This window comes from Dromiciops gliroides, chromosome 3 (assembly GCF_019393635.1).
Source record: "Dromiciops gliroides isolate mDroGli1 chromosome 3, mDroGli1.pri, whole genome shotgun sequence".
Lineage (NCBI taxonomy): Eukaryota > Metazoa > Chordata > Mammalia > Microbiotheria > Microbiotheriidae > Dromiciops > Dromiciops gliroides.
Genome location: NC_057863.1, coordinates 511,822,184 through 511,848,261, shown reverse-complemented (window position 1 = coordinate 511,848,261; position 26,078 = coordinate 511,822,184). Strand labels below are relative to the sequence as shown.

The 26,078-nt window shown below is 39.7% G+C and overlaps 1 protein-coding gene across 1 annotated transcript in view; it reads right to left on the bottom strand.

Moving 5' to 3' along the window:
* The window catches only part of PANX1 (pannexin 1), a 49,948-nt gene extending 24,307 nt beyond the window's left edge, over positions 1–25,641 (bottom strand). The window contains exon 1 of the mRNA XM_043997400.1: positions 24,515–25,641. Coding sequence (XP_043853335.1) covers positions 24,515–24,695 — 181 coding nt within the window. The 5' untranslated portion in view covers positions 24,696–25,641. The remainder of the gene's footprint in view (positions 1–24,514) is intronic.
* Between the last annotated feature and the right edge of the window lie 437 nt (positions 25,642–26,078).

Here is a 26,078-nt window from a genome sequence, read left to right as displayed (position 1 = left end):
ATTCTTTCTTGATATTTTGTCACTGTGTATTGTATTGTTGGTTCTGTTTTTAAAGAGGCCTGCTCAAAAGTGTTCTAGAACTATAGGGTCAAGTGTCAAAGTCTGCACATTTATGAGGAAGTTTTGGTACGCAATGAATCCCCATTTATTACAAGGGGCAAGAAAAGGAGGTGGGGTAAGAAAGTAGGGCAAGCATACCAGAAAGTAGACCAGTGGAGCTGAGGTTACTAGGATACTAGAGGGTTGATCTTTTGTGGGTGTACCCAAGTGACAAGGGGATAGTAATTAAGGTACCAACACACAAGAAAATCCTTTATTGATCTAACCATTTCCAAATACTCATGGCCACCTGTTAGCTTCTCAAGCTAACAAATGTCTGTGGAGGGTTATACTGAGGTTTCAGGGCTTGATAAAGTATTGTCTTCATAACCTTCTGATTTTTTTTTTCCTTTTTAAAAATTTATATTTTTCTTACATTGAATTGCTTGAGTTCTTAAGGGTGGGGGAGGGACAAAGAGAATTTGGAACAAAAGTTTTTAAAAAATCAATGTTAAAATTTGTTTTTACACATAACTTGGGGGAAAATTCTGAATAAACTAAATAAATAAATAGAAAAAATAAATAAAAATTTATACTTTCTCTTTTAATATGAACTTAAGCATCAATAAACACAAACATTTCAGTATATGAAGAAAAATGAGAGGACTATTCCATGAACTATTATGTAGTTTTTAAAAAGTACATAGGAAATTTAACAGGACAGAGTTGTCCTGTATGCATCCCCTTCTGAACCTTTTTTGTTTTCTTCTGTGTGATTTTTAAAACATTTTTTGCATCTCTATCATTACCCATGAACTCAGCCTGCCCCAAAGTAGTCTCTTAAAACATATAAATATAATCAAGCAAAACAATTTAATACATTGGGCAGGTCTGAAAAAGGAGGCCTCCTTCTGCACCTGTAGTCAATTGCCTTTTTGCCAAGAAATGGGTAGAATTATTAACCATCTTTGCCTTAATAAGAGTTTTGAAATCTTTCAAAGTTGTCTTTTACATTATTGTGATCATTGTATAAATTGTTCTCCTAGTTCTGTTTACTTCACTCTACATTAGTTCATATCGGTCTAGCCCAAGTCCCTTTGAGACAGAAGGGGTATTTGTCACATTCATAATGTCTTGCAGAACAGCAGTATCCCATTACATCCATATGCCATATTTTTTCCAGCCACTGACTAATTGCTGGATACTCACGTGGTTTCCAGTTCTTAAAACTGCTGCTATAAATTTTCTGTTCACATGGGTCCTTTCCCTGTCTTTAACATCTTCTGGGGAATATACCTACTAACAGTATCACTGGGGCAATAGTCATAATTTAGTAGCTCTAGAGGTGAAGTTCTAAATTCCTTTCCAGAATGGCTAGACCTCTTCACAGCTCCATCTGGCTCTATTCTCTAATATCTTTGTCAGAAAGGCACAACCATTCCCGATGGGGAATATTTAACCCTTACCCCTAACCCTTTAGTAGAATATGAATTGAGACAGAAAATGTGTCCTTTGGTCTTTTTGTATCTCTAGGGCTTAGCACAAATATCTTGCCCATCTAAAGTTAGTCGACTAGAAAGTCTAGTTTGCCAGTACTGTACATTTGTACTTGTTAGACTATGTTCATAACAGAGGAGACAACAATACTCAGCATGGCCAAAGATGAAATTTAAACTTTAGGATAACATATTAAAAAAAAAAAAACATTTAGACAAGCTAAGTGAGGAAGTAGCTGCTCTCCCCTGGCTTTCTGGAATTGCTATTACAGATAGAATGTATAGATGGGATTGTTTAAGTATCATGAGTGATTTTTGAAAAGTCACCACAGAAAAAGAAAGAGAAAGGCACACACTTCAGACTCTAGGTTAGTGAGATCAATGATGACTCCTGGTCATTTTTTAATGGAATATTAAACAGGGATAGTTGATGAGCTCCTGAAAAGCAAAAAGAGCTACTCTTGATAAATTCAAGCCACCCAGGCCAGATGTTCTTTTTTAAAATTTATTATTTATTTTTAACATTCTTTAAAATTTTTTGAGTTCCAAATTTTCTCTCTCCCTCTTAACCCTCTGCCATCCATGAAGAAGGCAAGTGACAAATATCAATTATAGATGTGAAATCATGCAAAACATATTTCCATATTAGCTATGTTGCAATAAAAAAGCAAGAAAAATAAAGTGAAAAAAATTATACTTTAATTTGCATTCTGAGTTCATCAGTGTTTTCTGGAGGTGAATAGCTTTTTTCATCACGAGTACTTTGGAATTATTTTGGCTCATTGTATTGATCAAAGTAACTAAGTCTTCCATAGTTGATTACTGTTACAATATGTACAATGATCTCCTGGTTCTGTTCACTTCACTCTGCATTAATTCATACACATTTTCCCAGATATTTTTCTGAAAATACCTTGCTTGTCATTTCTTATAACACAATAGTATTCTATCACAATCATATATATGTCACAACTTGCTTATCCATTCCCCAACTGACTGACATCTCCTCAATTTCCAATTCTTTGCCACCACAAAAATAGCTGCTATAAATATTTTTGTATGCATGGGTCCTTTTTCTTATTCTTTGATCTCTCTAGGTTTTTGAGGTTCCCTTCTAACTTTTAGAGTCTGTGAAGGGGAGTTACCCTGTCTGGGGGGGGGTGTGTTACAAAATAACTGTTTTCAAAAAATCTCATGGCCTTTTTTCACCGTTCATTCTTCTTGACACTACTGGTGAATCTGACACTACAAATTGGGCCATTGACTCAGAGCTCCGCCTCAGTTTCTTTTATTGTAGGTTGGGTAATTTTAAAACTGCACATCTCCTCGTATCTGGCACATAGTTGGCACTAAATAAATACTTATTTTTTATCTCAAGTGTCAGTTGAGAGAGGAAAGTGAGAGAGGCCTTTTTAGTGTATATTCACTTATCTATGTATACACAGTTTTCTCCAAATAGACTATAAGCTCCCTGAGGGCAGGACCTGTTTCATTTTTGTCTTTGTATCCCAGGCACATGGTGGTTAATAATTGCTTCTTTAACTGGATTCTAAAATAGGTATGACCCCATGATCAGATAATAAAAGGAAACTGAAGGCTCAGCAAAATTAAATCCTGAAATAATACCACAGATATTCCAAGTGAGAAAGAAAATGGGGGAAAAAAACCCAGCTTGAATTGCCAAATAACTCTTCAATGTGTTTAGATTTATAAAGTCTAGGTACTGTGGAAATTTATTTTGATTTGGGGACTCTACCTTTAGGCTGAGATTAGAAAGAATTAGGCCCTCAGGGTCTCTCCCCCTCCTCCTCAGCTTCAGGTGAGCGAAAAAGCCCCATGGGCTGTACAAGACCCCAGCTCAGACAGCTGGGGGGGGGGAAGCCCCCAGCTCCCTCCAACCTGAGCAGAGCTATCTGAAAGATAGCCTGTGCTGAGGCATGTGAAGTGGGCATTCACCCCCCCCACACACACCAGCTGCAGCTCTGGCTGGCGGATTAGCTTGGTCTGTGGGGGTGAAGGAAGCCCCGAGATTTGAGTGGAGAGAAGAAAAGGTATATATAGACCTGGGAGTTAGAGGAGGGGGGCTGACGAGGAAAAAAAAGGAGGGGGGAGATGGACTAGAAAAAAGGGGTCTGACTAGAAGAGGACAGACTAGAGGAGACTTGAGGAAGGACTAGGAGAGAGGCTGACTAGAGGGGAGGCCGGACAAGGACGGAGGAGAATTCGGTTCGGAAAAGGAGAGATGGGTCTGACAAGGTTACAGGCCTTAATACAAACCAGGGAAAGTGTAACATGCCCTGAGGCTGGAGGTGGCTAAGGCCCTTATTGTATTCAAGAAGTTCGAAGAGCAGCAGGTGCAAAAGAGACTCAGTGGAAAGAGACCGCAGGAAAGCAGTCAGGTTGTACAATTTATTTCCCTGTATTCTTAATTTTAAATAGTATCTCATAAATAAACTCTGCTTTGATTATTTGGTTAAGAGGCTTCTTAATCTTTAGTCTATCAGTTTGGGAGCAGTGTGGTGGAACTTTATAAACGGCCCACATTAAATTAAACGCAGTCAGATAGCCAAATAGTCAAAAGTCCCCAGTTTAGTCCTCCAGTCAGCTTTAGCCCCCAAAATTAGGCTAGTCATCAAAAATATTTTTACAGTACAAAAGATCAAAGAAGCACAATTAACTAGCACTTAGGAACTGGAGGTGTGGAAGGATGTAGATTTTGTTTGAAGCAAGAAGATATATAAAGAAAGTAGAAGGCCTAACAGAATCAGAAAAGTCCATATCTGAAAAAGTCTCTCTCTCTCTCTACAACAGAGCTGACCAATGGGTCATCCAGCCTCTGTCAAAAGTCTCCAATAAGGTGAAACCACCCACTACCTACCCACAGTAGTGAGGTGACACCTAGGCAGTGCAATGGAAAATGCTGGACTTGGGAGTCAGAAGAACAGTGTTCAAAACGTGCTTTATACGCCTACGAGCTAGAGGATGATGAACAAGTCACCTAATCTCTCTGTCTCAATATCTTCATATGTAAATGGGGAAAATAATATCACCTACCCCACAGGCTTGTTGTGAGGATCAAGAATGCTAGCTAGTTGTTGCTGTTGTTGTTGTTATTCTCACTTATTAGGCTTTACATTTTTCTCACATAAAGCTTAAATTTGCCCTTTTTGTAATTTCTATCCATTGCCTCTGGTTGTACTCACTCTTCTATGTGATGACCTTTCAAATATTTGAACACAGTTATCAGGTCCCTTCTAAATCTTCTCTTCTCTAGACCAAGCATTGCTAGTAGTGAAGTTTAGTGAATAAAGGGCTGGAAATTCAAGTTCTGCCTCAGACGCTTACTCTCTGTGTAATTCTGAGCAAGTCACTTCAATCCCCCTTAGTCACAGTTTCTGTGTCTGGAAAATGGAGATAAGAGTAGCACTTACCTCACAGGGTTATTGTGAGGATCAAATGTGATAATATCTGTAAAGTGCTTTTTAGCCCTTAAAAAGCACTAATACAAATGTTAGCTATTATTACATTGAAAGAGTAAGGAGCCCTTTACTATTCTAGATGTCCTCTCCTGGATGCCCTGAAGTTTATATATAATATGTGTATTATATATGTATGTATGTATGTATATGTATGTACTATATACACATATGTGTGTCTTTACATGTATGTCTTTCCCATCATTTGGCACCCAGCCCCAAACACAATACTCCCTGTGATCTGACCAAGGTAGAGAATAGAGACCATTATTTCCCTAGTACTAAACTCTATGCTCCTGACTCTCCAAATGTAGCCCAACATAGAAATAGCTTTTTCTAGCTGTTAAATGCTATGGAGTTAACACTGAGTTTAGTCTACTAAAACCCTCAGGATTCCTTCAAATAATATGCTATTTAGCTATACCTTCCCAATCTTGTACCTGTGGGTTCAGAAAGAAATCAGCTTTACAAATGTAGAACTTTAAATTGATCTCCATGAAATGTCATCTTATTACATATGGCTCAGTTTTCTAGCTGGTCATGATCATTTAACATAATTCCTTCATCTTCTGGTGTGCTAGTCACATGCAACCGATAAATGTCATCTATCCTTTTTCCAAAGCACTGATAAAAATGTTAAGTAATATAACACAGATTCTTGGGCCACTCAGATATCTACCAAGTTGACATGGAACCTTTATTAACTTCTCTTAAGGTCTTATCTGGCACAGATTGACAGAATTTCAATGGAATATATCCGCCTTCTTCCATCCTTGTCCCTGCCATAGAGCACAAACATCTGCCACCACAGGGGTGCCCTGCATTCTTCTTACCCCCTCCCTGAGGCCTAGGTTGCTCAGAACCCATGCAGGCTACTTGTCTGTTCACAAGGTTTGGGTATGTTGAATCACCAGCTCTATTCCTTTGGTGAGATAGAGGATCACAAGGCCTGATCATGTGTCTTCTCACTGTGTCCTAAGAGCCTCCAGGCATTCCCACATGCCTTGACTCTGTACCCTTCAGACCTCCTGCACAGTCATCCGACCTTCTGATGTAGTCTAAGGATCAGTGGGCCTTGCCATCAGATATACCGTTAGGATTTCTGGGCCTTTCCATCAGCTTGTAGATGAACTTTCATATGTTGTCTCCCTAAAGTAGATTATGAATTCCTTGAGAGCAGGGGTTGTTTATTTTTCTATCTGTATCCCTAGCTCTAAGCATAGTGCTTGGCATATAGTAAACATTTAATAAATTTTTTTTCATTCATTCATTCATGCATGCATTTATAAATGTATCCAGTTTTTTCTTGGAGACCTCCAAAGGAGTAATCTACTACCTCCAGGGGCGGCTTATCATACCTTGGATATGTCTAATTGTTAGAAATTTTTCCTTGGCTCTGGCTAACCAACCAACTTCAAATCCACCTAATTAAACCATTATCTGGCCCATTTTGTTCTCTGTCTTGATTGCAAGAACAGCACAAGAAACTTCCTCGGTGCACTAAAAAGTAGTTAAACCAGCCACAGTGTAGTCCTCATCTACTAGTCTAGTAACTGTCAAAAAAAGAAATGAAACCAGGCTGAAATGGTCTGTTCTTGATGAAAGCCTGCTGGCTCCGTTGTGATCTTGCTTTCTCTTCCTCTGTGTTCACTAGCCATCCCCTTAAAAATATGTTTTAGAATTTTGCTAGGAATAAAAGTACAACTCATTGGCCTATGGCTTAAGGATTGTATTTTCTCCCCCCCCCTTTTTTTGACCAAACATTTGCTTCTCCAAAGCTATGGTACCTTGGCTTTTAATGACCACTGTGACAGTGACACAACAATGACATCTATCCACTCTTTTAATAGCCTCAGCTGCAGTTTATATGGTGAGCTCCTCAAAGATAACTAGATGTTGTCTTTACCATCACCTTACTTGTCTTTGAAATCAACTCCCTATTAGTCATTTTATGTATTCTTTCCCAACTAAAGATTCTTCTCTTAACAGAGGAAACAAAATTTAAATAAGAATTAAATAGTTTTTCCTCCTTTTTATCATCATTGTCCCATGTACTCTAAGCTGAGGCCCTATTTCTTCCCTGAAACTCCTCTCTTCCCCTCTATAGTTACAACATTCTCCCAATTTTCATCTGATTAAATATCAGATGAATTATATTCTAGGTACTAAAAGAACTTGTAGATATATGTGAATTTTTCAGCAATTTTGGAGAATAATAGAAGAAGCCTGCAAAGGGTCATAATCATTTCTAGTTTTTGTTTGTTTTGGGTAAGGCTTATGTGACTTGCCCGGGGTCCCACAGCTAGTAAGTGTCAAGTGTCTAAGGTCACATTTGAACTCGGGTCCTCTTGAATCCAAGGTCGGTGCTTTATCCACTGCGCCACCTGACTGCCCCCAATCATTCCTATTTTTAACAAGAGTTTAAGAAACTGTAGACCAATAATTCTGAAATTGACATTTGATAAAATTCCAAACTGAATTATTAAATCAAAATACTAAGCACACCAAGAAAAGGAAGCACAAGGATTCAACATGGGTTCTCCAAGAGTAAGTCAATGACAAATTTTTTTTGGGGGGGAGGGGGGATAGAGTATTAGATTTGTAATATGAAGAAAATATTGTAAAAAACTTGTTGGCAAAAATCAGACATGTTAACTCTCTCATGATGCCCTTAAATAATGAGGGAGTATGTAGGCCTGGGGAAGAGGTTGTATAAGATTTCATCTGTGTGAGGAACTCCCCATGTGGAAATTCTCTCCTCTAATGCAAACTGACAATTCATCTCTAACTTGCAGTCTTAGAGAGCTAGCTGGGGAAGTAGGCAAGCTTTAGTGACTGGCCCATGGTCATCAGGCTAGTATGGGTTAAGAGGCAGAATTTGAAGCAAGCAAGGTCTTGCTAAATGAGGACTGCTCTTGATCCATTAGAGAAATAGGGTCAGACTCAAATGGAATTTGATTCCTGCAGGCTGTATATCAATACAGAACAATATCAGTTAATATTATCTATGTTTTATTATATTTTGTCTATTTTGTCAAACATTTGCCAATTACGTTTTTCCCAACTGCATTTTGGTTTTTTGTTTCTTTTTTTGTTCATATATTATTTTTTCTCATATAAATATTTTATTATTTTCCAGTTACATTTAGAGATAATTTTCAACATTTGTTTTTATAAGATTTCTAGTTTCAAATCTTTTTCCATCCTTCCCCTCCCTCCCCTCTCTCCAAGACAGCAAGTAATCTGATATAGGTTATATATGCACAATCACATTAAACATTCCAATTACATTTTAATCTGGTTCCTGAAGCCCTCAGGATTGTTATAGTCCAAATGTCCACAGGCCATGAGTTTGACTCCTCTCCCCTCCCCTATATCATAATTCCTCTTGTTCTTTCGGATAAGAATGAGAAACTTTGGTTCAATGATAGGGCAGTTTAATGGATTCATGTCTGGTGGCTATACTATACTCAAAGAGTATTGATTAATAAACTACTGTCAATCTGGAGGGAGTTACTTTTTTCCCTGAATTCTGTCTTGGCCCTGTCCTTTTATCCATTTTTGTCACCAATATAGAAGAAGACATAAAGAGAATGCTTATCAAATTTATGGAGAACACAAAACAGGAAAGAATAGCTAATGCACTAGATGATAGTGAGAATTCAGTAAGACCTCATCCATTGGAACACTGCAGTTAAGTCACTAAAGCCAAATTTATTTCTTACTTCAAATACCTGGGACTTTGTCATTCTTAGTAGTCCTTTCATTTACACAGATTCTAACCCCCCTATGCCTTAGTAAAACATCTTTGTGATTTGCTATGGCTGAAAATAAATTCAGCGTCTTGTGTCTAAAACTGTACCTAGGAGTTTTAGCTAGCTATGGTGATCCCTGGGCAGGAGAAGAACATTCTTCCCAAGACCCAAGTCTTTCAATCACAAAGCCTTTCTAGCTTGACTAAATGTATCAGAGATTATACTTGTTTAGAACAAAAGTAAAAAAATCAAAAAACTTAAAAACCTCTACAGTGATAAGACATCAAGACAGGACTTTGGAGAAAGAAGGTTAAAAGTTAAGAGAAAATGTAAAACTTGAGTATCAAAGAGCTCCTAGATTTGAATCCTGAGTCTGCTACTTATGTACTGTGTGATCCTGGGCAAGTCATTTACTCTTTTAGGGCCTCAGCTTTTCTCATCTTTTACATGAGGAGGCTGGATTAGAACAGGAGTTCTAAACCTTTTTTGCACCATGATCCCCTCTGCCAGTTTGGTGAAGCCTATAAACCCAGTCTCAGAATAATGTTTTTTAATATAAAATAAAATACAGAGGATTAAGAAAGAAACCAAATGGGGCAGCTAGATGGCGCAGTGGATAGAGCACCGGCCCTGGATTCAGGAGTACCTGAGTTCAAATCTGGCCTCAGACACTTAACACTTACTAGCTGTGTGACCCTGGGCAAGTCACTTAACCCCAATTGCCTCACAAAAAACAAACAAAAAAAGAAAGAAACAAAATGTTAGGGGGGGAAAAAATGTAATTTCTTTTCCCATCCAAATTCATTGATACTCTTGAAATATGTCAATGGATCACTTGGGAGTTCATGGAGTTCAGGTTAAAAAAAACCCTGGATTAAATTATTTCTAAAGTCTCTCGAACTTCTAAATCCTAGAATCCCAAAGTCTAAAAGATCTTTACAAGAATAAAACAGATTTCTATATTTTAGCCAGCTCATCCCTGTTCAAGCTTTTCCCACTCCCACAAAGCGCAAAATCCAACTCAAGTAACCAATTCTTTCAAATCCATGAAACAACACTAGTACCTTCTGCATCAAACTGGAAAGCTGGAATTTGTAAAAGATAAATATATTCCTTTAGGCCAAACCTTTCTTGGCTTATTATTAAAACTGGCTTAGAAAAGGAGGCACAGAAATATACTCGATCTTAGCCTCATTAGACTGAAAAGTAACATTTGTTCCACTACAATTAGCCCAATCAAATCTCATTCTCTAGAGTATAAACTAATAGCTCAGAAAATTGTCTGTCTCACTATCCACATTCTGAGATACAGTGCTCTAAACTACTCGGGAGCTGAGAATTATTATTTTTCTACTGTATCTATAAAGGGCTGAGCAAAGGCTGACATTCAATAGGGCAAGTCAAATATTAAAGATAACAGCAATTTCTTTAGGAATGTAATGATTGGAATGGCGCCACCTGCTGGAGACTTACTGTAGAAAAGCTCCATCATGAGGTGAAGGTCTTTGAGGGCAATACCATGCGTCTTTTCTTTGGCATCAGGAAGTGACAAATGTCACTTGTGGGAGGAAGAAGGGGGAGCCAGGCGCTCTGACTGTGGACTCTTTCCTGTGGACTCTGGCGGAGAGCAGAGCTAGGGATGCGCTCTCCCTTTAATAGATAGAGGAATCTAGGCCTTTCTCTTTCTCTTTACCAAATTCTTATTCTCCTTAATAACTGCTTAAAAGTCTAACTCTTGCTAAAGCTTAGACAGACTAGCTAGAATTTTAGCCTTAACAGGAACTGTTGACTAGTAGGTCTATGTGCCTCACTGTGAAAGAAAATGTGCACTTTCCAAATACATACAACTTAATGACTTTAGAGAAATATCAAAAGGTACCCTCTTTAGTTTAAACAAGAAAGAAGACAGCAAAATGTAGGGGGAAGAGGAAATCAGCAAACCACCTCGCTGTACAACCTTGGGGACATCGAATACCCTTTCTGAGCCTAAATTTTCTTACTTGTACATTGAAAGAGCTGGGCTAGAGGATCAATTTCTAGGTCCTTTCTGGCTTTAAAGTTTGACTCATGAGGCAGTAGTGAACATGGGTAGGAGTCATGTATTTTTACCTGGTTATAGCTGGTATCTCACAGGTAAGACCAGAGGTAAACATGAGGTTACCACTGGAGCCAAGAACAACTATCAAGAACAACTCTGAGGTACCACTTCACACCTATCAGAGCGGCAAATATAACAAAAAAGGAAAATGTTCGATGTGGGAGGGGATGTGGGAAAGCTGGGATGCTAATCCACTGTTGGTGGAGTTGTGAAAAGATCCAACCATTCTGGAGAGCCATTTGGAAACATGCCCCAAGGGCTATAGAACTGTGCCTACCCTTTGATCCAGCAATACCACTGCTAGGTTTATATCCCAAAGAGAACCCCCCAAAGAGAAAAAGACCTATTTGTACAAAAATATTTATAGCAGCTCTTTTTGTGGTGGCTAAGAATTGGAAATCAAAGGAATGCTCATCAATTAGGGAATGACCGAACACATTGTGGTATATGATCGTGATGGAATATTGCTGTGTTAGAAGAAATGACAAGCAGGATGATTTCAGAAAGGCCTGGAAAGACTTGTATGAATTGATGGATAGTGAAGTGAGCAGAACCAGGAGAACACTGTGCACTATGACAGCAATATCGTTTGATGAAAAACTGTGAATAACAACTATACTCAGCAAAACAATGATCCAAGACAATCCCAAAGGACTAATGGTGAAGCATACGAACTGATATTAGTTGAACACAGACTGGAGCCTACTATTTTTCACTTTCCTTCATTTTTCTTTTATCCAAGTATTCTTGTACAAAATTACTAATATGACAATGTTTTACATAATTACACATGGATAACCTATATCTGATTGCTAACTGCCTTAGGGAGGGGGAAAGGGAGAAAGGGAAGGAGGGATAAAATTTGGAACTCAAAACATTAAATTAAAATGTTTATTATTAAATTAAATTTTTAAAAATAAATCAATAATCATTTAATAACTGCCTCCCATGCCAGAACTGTGCCAGGCAATGGGAATATGAGGACAAAAACAAAATATTAATTGCCATGGGAACTTAATGTTATTTTGGGGAAAATAATATCTACACATCTAATTATATAAAACAAATATAAAGTCATTATGGGAAGGAGGCAAACAGGAAAGGCCTCACATAGGAGTTGGTGTTTGAGTTAGGCTCTGAAGGAGGTCTGGGGTTCTACAATGGCAGAGGAGAGAAGAGAGAATATTCCAAGGACACGGATATAGTCCGTGGAAAGGGATAGAGGGGGCAGAGTGATGGTGGTGGTGCTGTTGGCTTGGGTCATTTATAACCCTGAGCCTGGGGTCCCTATCGAAGCTTAATGAGCTAAATGTATTGGCAGGTCATTTGATTGCTTTCCTCACAACAACCCTGTGAGTAAGAATGAGAATTACAACAGTTTTACAGATGAAGAAAGTGAAATTCAGAGAGATTAAGCAACTTGTTCAAATGTCACCCAGTGGGGAGGGCTGTGACTAAATTTTGGGTTGTCTGATTCCAAATCCTGTGCTTCTTCCACTATATTTTTAGGTCAAATAAGGAGAAACCTCCCTCTGGGTTCATAAAAAGGAGAGGAGTGACATCTATAGGAATTAATCCTGACTTGGAAGGGTCCTGATTACAAAATCATCACAGCTGGGAAACCCATTCTTGCTACATACACTGGGGCCTGTTCAGGCACTGTGCAATGGGCTTACTTGGGAATTTCCAGTTTTAAAAGTGATGAAGAAGGGGGGCAGCTAGGTGGCAGGGTGGATAGAGCACTGGCCCTAGATTCAGGAGTACCTGAGTTCAAATACGGCCTCAGACACTTGACACTTACTAGCTGTGTGGCCCTGGGCAAGTCACTTAACCCCCATTGCCCCACCAAAAAAAAAAAAAAGAGAGATGAAGAAAAAAAGTAGAGGGGCATAAAAGCAAATAAGATATTATGGTTATTATGTTGTTAAAAGATATTCATTTATGTTTATACATATCTTTTTTATTTTAATAAACTGTAAGCAGTTCAATATTTTTAAGTTTAAAAGTCTTATTTTATTCCTTAATTTATTTCTTATTTTTGTTGATAGGTTGTTAACTTTCTAGTGAAATTATTTTTTAAAATAAATGGAAAGGGGCAGCTAGGTGGTGCAGTGGATAGAGCACCCGCCCTGGAGTCAGGAGTACCTGAGTTCAAATCCGGCCTCAGGTGCTTGACATTTACTAGCTGTATGATCCTGGGCAAGTCACTTAACCCCAATTGCCTCACCAAAACCAAACAAAAATAGAAGTAAAAATAAATGGAAAGATGGGGACAGTTAGGTGGCACAGTGGATAAAGCACCTGCCCTGGATTCAGGAGGACTTGAGTTCAAATCAGGCCTCAGACACTAGCTGTGTGACCTTGGGCAAGTCACTTAACCCTCATTGCCCCCCAAAAAAACAAACAAATGAATGAGCAAATAAATAAATAGAATAGAATAAAATTAATGGAAAAAATGTCTAAATATAAAAAGATAATTATGCCAAATTGTTCTTCAACTCCACAACAATTAATTTAAAAGGCACCAAACCTGAAGCCAGGGATTTAGATATGGAATCATAGATTTGGAGCTGAGAAGGCACTCGGATCACCTAATCTAACTCCCTCATTTTATAGCTAAGGAAACTGAAGCAGGAAGAAGTGATAGGACTTGCCCTAGGTCATACAGGTGACAAGTAGCATAGCCAGGATTCAAACCTGGATTCTCTAGAAGATACAAACAAGTAGATACTAAAATAAACTACAAATACTGTAAGCTCTATGAGGACGGGGATTGTGTCTTCATTAAGTTATCTATCTCTCCCCCTCCCCAGGGAAGTACCTTGTACATGTTGAGCACTTAATAAATGTTATTTCAAAGACAACGTATAGAATCTGTATCCCAGGAGAGTTGTTGTTTTTTTGAAATACGCAAATGAGACAATCATCTATCTCTTTCAGAAGAGTTAGGCAATGGGGGCAGCTAGGTGGCACAGTGGATAGAGCACTGGCCCTAGATTCAGGAGTACCTGAGTTCAAATACGGCCTCAGACACTTGACACTTACTAGCTGTGTGGCCCTGGGCAAGTCACTTAACCCTCATTGCCCCGCAAAAACAAACAAACAAGTTAGGCAACACACAATTGGGGACAGTGAGGCTTCCAATGCCATCTCTTGCAATGAATACATGAGCAAACTGGTTTTGCTTAAAATGTTTTTTTAAACCAAAGGAGTGACTTAGAACACCTAAACCAGATTTTGAATCAAAGATTTGTGAGTCTAAAAATAAAGATGCCATCACTGTGACTGCTGCCAGGATTTATGAAATTAGAAGAAGCACGGCAACTGCTTTAGATGGTCACAGGACTTGGTGATAAACAGAACAATCTGCTCATGGGTTACGGGTTTCAGATGGTACAGTGTCAGGGCATAGGAGTGGGCAAAGGCACAAAAGTAGAGAACATTCTAACTGGACAGAGCTCCAGGAGATTACCAGTGCTTTTCACTTGACAGTTAAGGAAATAGGGCTAGAGAGATGGTGATCTGGGCAAAGTCACTCAATCCATCAAGGATTTATTATGCTGTCCTAGGCATTGGAGATACAAAGTCCTTGCCCTCAAGGAACTTATATTCCACTAGTGGAAACTGTGTGTGTGTGTGTGTGTAGAAAATAAGGTCAACAATCAATAAGCATTTATTAAGCACCAACTGTGTGCCAAAGCACTGTGCTAGGCAACAGAGATACAAATATAAAGCAATTCCTACTTCCAAAGAGTTTATGTTCTAAAGAGGGAGACAAAAGGTATATACATACATGTGTAAATATAGCATATATATGATATGTATGTGTGTATACAAATACATGTACAGAAAGGGAGAGAGAGAGACTAAATATAAATAAATACAAACTGGTTAAATACAAGATAGTTTGGGAGGAAGGGCACTGGGAAGGTTTTATGCAGAAGATAGTACTTGATGTGTATTTTAAAGGAAGAAAGGGACTTTTATGATGGTATTCATAAACACAAGATAGTGGAAGGGTATACACTCTTAGCTGGAGATACCAAAAATGGCCTCGTATTTGGAGCATATTGCAGTTGGGTGTTGCAGTGGATAAAGCGTCAGGCCCAGAGTGAGGAAGACTCATTTTCCTGAGTTCAGACATTTACTAGCTGTGTGACCCTGGGCAAGTCACTTCACCCTGTTTACTTCAGTTTCCTCATCTGTAAAATGAGCTGGAGAAGGAAATGGCAAACCACTCCAGTATCTCTGCCAAGGAAACCCCAAAATGGGTTATGATGAGTCAGACTGAATACCAACAATATGAACTGAGCTTTGAATAAAGATAGATATTTAGAGAGGTAGAGGTGCATTACAGGCTTAGGGATGGACTATACATACACAGGCAGATGGGAGATGGGATATTATATGTGAGCAAGAACAAGAAGAGAGGACCATAGAGTTAACTCAGTTAAGTAGGGATGGCGATAGGTCTAGAACTCAGCTCTTCTGACTCGGTTCATTGTTCTTTCTATTATGTTTAACTGTCACTCTAAATTCACAAAAGTTATGCTCTTTATAATCCCTGGGAGGGGGGATGGGTAGCTAGGTGGTGAAGTGGATAAAGTACCGGCCCTGGATTCAGGAGGACCTGAGTTCAAATACAGCCTCAGACACTTAACACTTACTGGCTGTGTGACCCTGGGCAAGTCACTTAACCCTCATTGCCCCTAAAAAATAAATAAATAAATAAAAATAAATAAATAAATAAATAAATAAATAAACCCACCCTGTGAGGAAAGGGAGACTCAACAGTTAACAGTTAACTTCAGGAGAACAAGCATAGTCTGCATGTGCTTCCCAAGCCTCATTCACCAAACTATAGACCAATGACCCCCTTTTTAAAAACAAGCATTTTAAAGTTATCTCACTCCCATTTTACAGCTGAAGAAACTGAGGCAGGCAGAGGTTAAATTAATTGTCCAGGGTTAAACAGCTAACAAGTATTTGAGGCTAGATTTGAAGTCACATCTTCCTGATTCCAAGTCCAGCACCTAGCCCAGTGCTGATATGCCATATTTTGTTTTTTGTGGTTTAGTCGTTTTTCAGTCGTGTCTGACTCTTTGTGACTCCATTTGGGGTTTTGTTGTCAAAGATACTGGAGAGGTTTGCCATTTCTTCCTTCAGCTCATTTGATAGATGAGGAAACTGAGGCAAACAAGGTTAAGTGACTTTCCCAGGGTCACACAGTTAGTAAGTGTCTGAGATCAGATTTGAATGTGGGAAGAGGAGATTCCTGATTCTAGGCCTCCCTCCACCCACTGTGGCACCAGGCTGCCATTTGTTGCATTTGGATCCAGAAGGCAAAGACAGCAGCAATGAGAGGAAGACGAAAAGAGGCAAATTTGAGGCCAGTATCTGGAAAAATTTGTCAACAGCAAAAGCCGTCTAAAAGTAGAAGGGACTGTCTAGAAACGTGATGGGTTCCTCCCCTTTGGAGCCATAGAGGCTGGTTGACAACTCGTTGAATATGTAATAGTGGAAGATTCTTTTGTGGACGGGCTAGACTGGATAGCCACTGAGGTTCTTTCCAACTCTCACATTTTGTGATTCTGTAACCCCAGCCCAAGCAAGTTCTCTTTTCTATTGTACCTGGAAGGGTAAGGAGATGCTCAATAAATACATTTGCTAAATGAATGATTGGGTTTGACCATGTTAAGACAGTCTTAAGACACCATGTGGCTGATGCCAACAATTTCACAAGCCAAAAAGGGACATTTTTGTATTGGCTAATAAGTGAAATTGCCACTGTGTCACACTTATCATGGAAAGAGAGACACTCAAAAATGAAACCAAAAATTCTTTCCTTTCAGCTGTTATGTAAAATGAGTCACAGGACCCCTCTTTTGAGAAAAAGGCTAATTTATCAAGAGTTCATTAATAGAAGGGGGAAAATCTGTTTACAATGAAAACCAAGTTAATATTCATAGACCATTACCTAGGATTCTTCACTAACGTCCTGCTCTGAAAATACATTATAGGATTGAGGTAACTAAGGTCAATTCCAGCAGAACACAAGTACTGGCAGATCTGAGCTACCTCAAAAGGCTATGGGTCCAGCAACATACTGAATGTCATTTAATGATCATAGATTTTGAGTTAGAAGGAAGTCTAGAGGCCAGTGAATACAATTCCCTTATATTAGAGATAAAGGAATGGAGGCCTAGGTAAGTTATGACCAGCCCAGAGTCACATAGTTAGTAAGAGGCAATATTTGAAGCCAGGTTTTTCTGATTCTAAGTTGAGTGCCCTATCTGCTTTGTCATTATCTCTCTTAATGCTCATGAGAATTGACTTTTTTATGGGCATGGCAATGTATGAAATACTCTTGTTGGAAGTGTTTCCCCACAGGGATGAAACCATGGGTCCTTAAAGTGTTGACTTAAGACTTAGGGTAAAAGGGGCAGCTAGATGGCGCAGTGGATAGAGCACCGGCCCTGGAGTCAGGAGTACCTGAGTTCAAATCCGGCCTCAGACACTTGATACTTACTAGCTGGCTGACCCTGGGCAAGTCACTTAACCCCGTTGCCCCACAAAAAAAAAAAAAAAAAAAGACTGTTCAGCAGCACATGAACAGAAGTGGAAGGTGTCTGATGGAAGGGTCAGAATTTCACAAGGCTAATCAGAAAAGGGAGTAAGGGATTGAAGAGTAAAGATCTTGTAGAGTTATACTGGTTAGCTGTAGGGCTGAGAATGGAAAGGCAAGAAAGGGAAGTTAGGGGTAATGGCCTTGGAGAATACTGAGTGATAGAGAGGACTGGAGATTCCAGTAAGGATGAAGAACATTTTTAGAAGGGGAAGGTATAGGGAGAGATGGAATAATAGAAGGTTAGGCTTTTGGATAAAGGAATTGCAGATTTGGTAGGAGGGGTCAGGGAGGTCAGAAGGGTTTTTCTGAGGCAGAAAAAAAAAAGATATATTGGTTTTGCTGCTGAATAAAGTCAACGAGCATTTATTATGTGCTAAGCAAAGATATGTCGGCTGGCTCTCTGCAGACACCAAGCAGAGATTCAAACTAAAAAGGAAAAGGAACTACTTAGCTGAAGAAATTTAGTCTAGTTTGACTAGATTAGATTAAGATAAAATTTATATGTTCTGTAACTTAACAATCTTATATTCCAGGTGTTTTATTTTACCTTCTTTCCTTTGATAACTAGTAAAGCCCCTTTGAAAACCCTAACCTGTGGATAAGCTGTGGAGGAAAAAGCTATTAAGCCTGGAGAAGAGAAAGCATGGGAGAAGACACGGCCACAGGCTTCACATATATGAAGAGCTATCATGCGGAAAAGGAATCTGACTTGCTTTGTTTGACCCCAGAGAACGGAACCAGGAATGAAGGTGGAGGTTACAAGAGGCAAATTTCAGCTTGGTGTCAGGAAATACTTCTCAACAATCAAAGAGCAGTCTAAAAGAGGAAAGGGCTGCCTCAGAAGGTTTTGAGTCCCCTCTCAGTGAAGGTAATCAAACAAAGTCTGGACAATCACTTTACTGGCTATGGCTATTGAAAAATTCCTTTCTTGTCTGGGTTGGACTAGATGGCCACCATGATGCCTTCCAACTCTGAAATTCTATGATTCCGTACGTATCCTGGTCTGGTCGGGAAAATGCTGAAAGCAGCAGCAAAGAATCACAGGAAAAAATACTCCAAAGTAAAGAGAGAATAAAAATAGTAGAAGTAAAGAATAGTATAAAGAAACACACACACACACACAACCCACCAGAGATTTTTATTGCTATCTTATGCAAATGTTTCTAAAAATTTGGCAAAGTTATCTGTATTTCAATAGGGAAGTGTATCATGGCTTGATGGTGATGTGTTCATTTGTCAATTTGGTGTTTGTAAGTAGAGAACTACCTGTACTTTGAAGTCCTATACTCATTTAGAGGTCTTCCCTGTCTCTGCTTGTTAAAGCTCTTCCCATTCCCTAAAGTCCAGATTGAATACGTTCTTTTCCATGAAACTTTCCTGATCTTCCCACTGGTAACAACATTCTTATTTGGGTCTCTCTAGCACTTTTGTTTTGCAACTCTCCAATATACTTACCAAGAGGTACTATCTATTATAATTGTGTTCATGATTTAAACCTTGATGGGGAGGGAGAATGGACCATATTGACTTCTCATGGTGAACCATTTGACAGAGTCAAGGACTTTGGAATATCAAAAAAAAAAAATTTCTGGGTCTTGAGTAATTGTTGACTCCATAATCCCAACAGAATCTAAGCTTCTTGAGGGCAGGGACTATTTCACTTTTGTGTTGGTATCCTCAGAACATGGTGCCTATCAAATAATAGATACTTAATAAATGCATGTTGATTGATTACAAAAAATGAGGGGACTAGGATAGGAATATATGGTCTGAAGGTCCCTTCCAGTTCTAAATTTTATCATTCTATGACCCTAGCAGGTCCCCCTGCCTCCAATTCATCTTCACCTAACTGCCAATAAAGCAGAGTGGACCCATGTCACTCTCTGGTCAAAAGTCTTCATTAGCTTCCTATTTAACTACATGACAAAATATATATCCCTTCCCCTGGAATTTTAATTCCTTTACAATCTAGAGCCAAGCTATCTTTCCAACATTAAGTTACATTGGTCCTCTTCATGCACTCTCTTTTTCTAATCAATGGCCTACTATAAGCTATTTCTGAAGTCAATCTCCCATCTCCCCCAGACAGCAGATAGACAACACTGGCATATTCTCATTCTCATTCTCTCCCTCTCTCCCTCTCTCTCTCTCTCCTCTCTCCTCTCTCCTCTCTCCTCTCTTTCTCTCTCCTTACACATGCGCGCACACACATACACACACACACATAGAAAGCATATAACATCTCTCTCTTCATATAGTACATGCATGAAGGGGCTAATATGTAATATATGTGTATATGTAGTATATATGTAATATATGCACGTGTTATATATAGATATGTAGATAATAACGTCTACACTATATGACATAACTTACATGATATTCATATATGTGCGCAAATACAAACATATGTATGTATGTACATGTGTATGTGTGTTCCAACCTGGAATAGACATACCCAACCACAGGATCCTAATTTTAGACCTGGAAGGGGCCTTAGAGATCATAGGATCATTGTTTGAGAGCTGGAGGAGACCTTAAAAGCCACTGAGTCCAACCCTCTGCAACATTATTATTCCTTGTAAGGATATGCCAATAAATTGCCCTATGATTCTTTTTTTTTAAACTACTAAACCATGTTTTCCAACATATTTTTTTCTTTTTTTTAAAAGGGCAATGAGGGTTAAGTGACTTGCCCAGGGTCACACAGCTAATGTCAAGTGTCTGAGGCTGGATTTGAACTCAGGTCCTCCTGAATCCAAGGCCAGTACTTTATCCACTGTGCCACCTACCTGCCACTGCCCTATGATTCTAATGACCATTTACCCTGACTTCCCTCTCCAAAACACTCCTCTCTGGCTACCATACCTCCTTATCTGTTGTCTTCCTTGGAACTAAGATCAGGGAGGGCAAGGATTGTCTTAGGTGTTTGTATTTGTACCCCTAGTGCTTAGCAAAGTATATGCACCACATACTAAGTGCTTTTACTTTCATTCATTCATTCATGCATTCATTCATTCAATATAAGAACATAAAATATCGATGAAGAATACCTATGTGTGAAATGCAGCTGGGTAGGCAATCCATTTAATCAGTTGTCCTGTATCCTGGACAAGTATTTGGACAAGCACTTGGACAAATAGCAATGAACTAGATCCATATTAAATAGGAATAAAAGAGCAAAGTGAATTACATGTTAGAAATCTGTCAATGTTTTCAATAATCCCAAGCAGTTCACTGACACAAAAACCTATTTTTAACATCAGTATTCTCCTAGGGATGCTATATAGCTGCAAATTTTGTAAGACCACAGTCTTCAAATAATCAAAATTGCAAGTAACCCAAAAGATTATAGAGAAAAACATGGGAGGCATAAGTAGGCCATGTCACATTTATGTGTGCCAACAGGTGGCATAAAAGATATTCAAAAGACATACAATTGCAAAAGAAGATGGGCCAACAAAACTAAGTGCTGTATTCCTACTGAATATCCTTTCTATACTATTGTTAAGTAAACTTCCTTTTGTTAAAAAAAAAAAAGTGGACCATTCAATCATGGAAAGTGAAGGCATCATAAAAGGACAGCCATGATAAACAATACCCATGAAGTATTAAAAGACGTTCAAGAAAGGTCTCAGCATAATAGGTATATCCTTTCTGGAGACCATGGACAAGAATTCTACAGGATAGGCAGGGATGGATTTGTTATAACCTGCACTATTAGAGGGAGTACTGGGCCAAAGGTGTACTGGTAAAACACTAACTTTTAGCTCTCCAGGTTAATCTTTAACCTCATTAACCTTTTCTCCATCACTTTCTTGAGTCTATATAATAAACAAAACAATAAATTAAGCCCTGACCTGTATTTCTGATATATAAAATGTTCACACTGAAAATTTAATAATCAGCTTTCTATAAGAGAAGGTTCCAGCAAATCCCAGGAGTAGCCATATAAGAGAGATCATAGATCTGCTAGAGACCTAGCATCATACTTACACAACCTACTTCATGGGCTTCTCATGGGAAAGCATTTTGTAATGCTTTGGGTGCTATATGATCATGAGTTATAATTATTGCATTCCTAAAGCAAATAGATTTGGTTACCACGAAATATGGTACTTCAATTCGGTCTCATAGTGTTCATATCTTTTAAGCACAGTGCCTGGCACATAGCAAACACTTAATCAATGTTCTTTCTAGCTATCTGCCCCTGCCTTCAAGGAACTTCCAATTTAGTTGGGAAGAAAAAGACCCAACTTCTACATCTTTTTTTCCTGCTACCCTCTGTCATATTCACCATGCCAGGTACATGGTCACTAACTGATAAATTCACCAGAAGAACAGAGTCTAAGTAACCCAACCCATCCAACAAAGATAATACCTTTTGCTGCTTCACACACACAATAACCTTAGTTGACTATCCAAAATACAAAAAAAGAAAAAAATCCTTCTAGCCCTAACTCGAAAGTTAAAATAACTATCTGCCAGTAAGCTGGTAGCCCCAGGAAATTTCTGTTACTGATGCTTATTATGAACAGGGCTGGCCCCACATCAGGACAAGACCAAGCAAAAGTTCTAGGCCCCACCCTAACTATGGAACAAAGCCCAGCTTGGCCAGGTCTCCTCCACTGTGCTGATGTGTACCCTTTCCCATAGATTTCAACTCAAGATTTATAGACTTTAAGTTCACTGTTCTATCCATTACTCCATACTGTCTCTCATTGGATGCATAATCTCAGATTGTAGCTTCCTCAGCTATATAATGTGGATACTAATACCTGCCTACCAGTCTTACCCAATTGTTAAGTGGATCAAATAAGCTTAATATGTGTAAAAAATATGTCCACTTTGCAAATAAAATATTAATATCTTACATTTATCTAGTACTTTAGCCACATTTCATTGCTTTCCCTTAATTTGGCAGAGTAAGCTGATGATTCATAAAAATGGGGATTTCCTCTATATTACTTCTACCAATTATCACTTTAGTAGAATTCCTGACTCTAATTAAGGCTAAAATTCCCAAATATTCTGGGAAAGAATCACATCAAACCCAAACATTTTATACCCAAAACACATGCATTTATATTCCAAATCAATCCCACAATGATCACTGCTGGAAGGCTCAGCTGTTCCCAGTGATGCCACAGTAAATAGTCAACTGTTGTTCAGTCATGTCAGATCTTCAATACCCCATTTGTAGTTTTCTTGGCAAAGACACTAGAATGGTTTGCCCTTTCCTTCTCCAGCTCATTTTACAGATGAAGAAAATGAGGCAAATAGGGTTAATGAACTTGCCCAGTGTCACACAGCTAGTTAAGTCTCCAAGGCTGGATTTGAACTCCTGATTCCAGGCCTGACACTCTATCCACTGCACCACCTCAATTCACAGACTGACATGATGGGAAAGGGTTTTTTCTACTATCAAATTTACCCAACCTCTCTGTGTTTCAATTTCCTCCTGAAAAACGAATATCATGGAATCACAGGTTCAGAGCTAGAAGGAAGGTCTGAGTCTACTGTGCCCATTCAATCCAAATCTCACTTTTCAATGAGTCAGGTAGGAAGGCTAAGACCAAAACTCACTCAGGTAATAATCACCAAAGGTTATATTTGAACCCGGTTCTTTTAAGTCCCAAACCAACGCCTTTTGCACTGTAGCTATCTTCCCATAACTACCCTATTGATCTCACATAGCTGTTGTGAGGACTGAATGAGATAAAAGTAAGCCCATACAACATAGTAAACATAAAAGATTTTTCATTCAGTCAGTCATTTATATCTACAATGCCCATCAAAGTATCAGGAATGTAGCAGGCACTTAATATAAATGCTTGACTGAGAATCACCATTGCCCTTTAATAGTCAATTTTATCTCCTTCTTTGATTTCCAAGTGTTCAAAACAGTACTAATGGCTGAGAGCCTATTATAAAAAAAAAAAAAGGTAGAAGAGTTGACCAACATTACCCTATTAAAAATATTTTCAAGGAACCTTTTCAAATATATTTTGCATTACTGTATGTAATTCTGGAAAAACCCTTCAGGACATGCTGCGACTTTTATCGAAAATAATAGAATTATCCTAGTGCCACTGTGTAGCACAAAGAACACTAATGAGTCAGAAGTCCCAAATTTGACTTCAGGATCTGCCATTGTTCTGGATTCCTGAAAAATACTTAACTTCAGAAGTTTCTTCAGCTCTAAAACTGAGGCAACACTTTACACTACTTCCCTCACAGGTTCTGGGTTTTTTTGTTTTGTTTTGTTCTATGAGCAACCTGCTATGTATGAATGGTGGTGCTGGCTGCTGTGGTGGTGATGGTTGTCAGGAAATGAAAATGTATATAGTCCTGTATCTGACTCCCAAAATAAACTGCAATTGTAGTCAGTGCTTCCCCAAAGCTTTTAATTAATTTATTTCTTTAGTATATATTTTTCTTTTTTCTTTTTCTTTTTTTGGCAGGACAATGAGGGTTAAGTGATTTGCCCAGGGTCACACAGCTAGTAAGTGTCAAGTGTCTGAGGCTGGATTTGAATTCGGGTCCTCCTGAATCCGGGGCCAGTGCTTTAGCCACCTAGCTGCCCCCCAATTTGTATGAATTTTTGTATACATATTTGTGAACATACTATATTCTCTTGGTAGAATGTAAGCTCCTTGAGGGTAAGATTTGACCGGATTATTTGGTTTCGTTAGCGCCTTAGCATAATGTTTGACATTTTGCAGGTACCTAATGTTGGTTGATGATTTTCTTATAAACTCTTAGGTACTAAGGTGCAACTTGGCAAAGTGAAGTATTGTTACAAAACATGCATTAAATCTTTAAACAAACCAATGCCCTCCCAAATCACGACTATGAGAATTGCTGAGATATTGACCTCAGGGAGTGGAAAGATAACTCAAGGCCAAGAAAGACTTCAGACCCAATCTGCCCTGATAAGGCAAACTAGCGCTCGGGGCTCCTCCCATCCTCCGCCCAATTCTCTCCCTCCTTCCGTCCCTCCCTCCTTCCACATCTTTTACCGATGGAGATCTCCTGTGCGAAGGCCAGCGAGATAAGGAGCAGGGGCAGTCCCACAGCGATGCAAGTGACCATCTTATCCACCGCCAGCTCCAGGCGCAGACCCTTGAACTTGGCCTCAGTGGGCTCCTTGAGCAGGAAGTCCGAGAACACGTACTCCGTGGCCAGGTGGGCTATGGCCATGGCTGCGGGGCTGGTCTCCACGAGGACTGTCTGGGAAAGCTAGGCTTGGGAAGCCGGCGCCGGACTCCGCATTCCTTAGCTCCTGACGCTCGGCCCCGCCTGGGGGACTGGCTGACAGGCGCTCAGTTTCTCTCAGCCAGCCATAGCGTCGGAGAGCCCAGGCCGGCTTTCACTTTCCTTTTGCAAGCTTCCCAGTCTCATGCCAGCTTCTTTTGTTCCCAGTCTGTGGCTGAGCACGCGCTTCGGGCGGGAAGGCTCAGCACCGCCGTAGTTGTGGTTGCGGCTGCTGCTGCCTCAATGCTCCAGGCGAAGTTCAGACCCGGCTATTGGCTCGCTCGAACCTGCGCGCTCCCAGGGCCTGCCAGATTTAGGGCCCGGGGCAGGCTCACGCTCCGCCTAGCACCCGGGGCAGCTCCTGCTCCAAGCGGCGCGTAGTACTCTCTTCCCGAGCGCGCGCTATACCTCCCCATGGACCTCTCTGCCCCTGCCCAAACCCAGGACTGCGCGCGCGCCTCGGACAACAGCCGCGGGGCTCTCACTCTGGGCTACCGAGTGATTTCGCCACCTGGCGCCCTGTTCATTGGCTTAGCAGAGAGCTGAGAACAAAGCTCGCTGGAGCTCCTCCCTAGGCGCCTCCCCAAACTGCTCTGTGGGTGCTGCCGGTGGCGAGAGAGAAAGCTCTAGGATGACAGGTGGCGTCCCGGGTCCCTACTCCAAGCTCTTACAGTGTTCTGTTAATTTTACCCCCTGCTTTTCTCTCCTTGGAATCATCTGGGAAGACTACGACAACAAAGGAGGGTGTGGCTGGAATGAATGAGTAGAAGAAGTTGAGTGGGGATGTGGGTAAAGAGTAGCACTTCCGATCAATAGGTTGAGAAAGGTTTTGCATACAGTGTAACCCCTGGGAAATGATGCTGCCTCTTGCTCAGACCCACCATAAGTGAGTTGTTTAAATTCTGTACCTCCAAACAAACATTTCAGATAGGGCCTCACCCTTTGTTGATTGCAAAATAAATATGTCCTGGAAAGAGGTATCTTGGATTTATTGCTGAAGGGAGCCTTCTAGATCAAGAAGCCTTCTTGTTGATTCTACTTTCATATCTCTCATATCTCTCCCTTTCTCTCCATTCACACAAACCACCATCCTCTCACCTCTCACCTGGCCTATTGCAAAACCCTTCTGATTGTTTTCTCTGCCTCAGGTCCCTCCCTTTTCCAGTCTATTCCCCATACAGCTACCAAAGGGATATTCCTAAAACACAGGTCTGACCAGGTCATTCCCCTGCTAAATGAAACCAATAATTTACTATTCCCTCAAGGGTTAAATACAAATTCCTCTATATGGCATTTAAAAGCCCTCACAATCTACCTTACCACACCGAA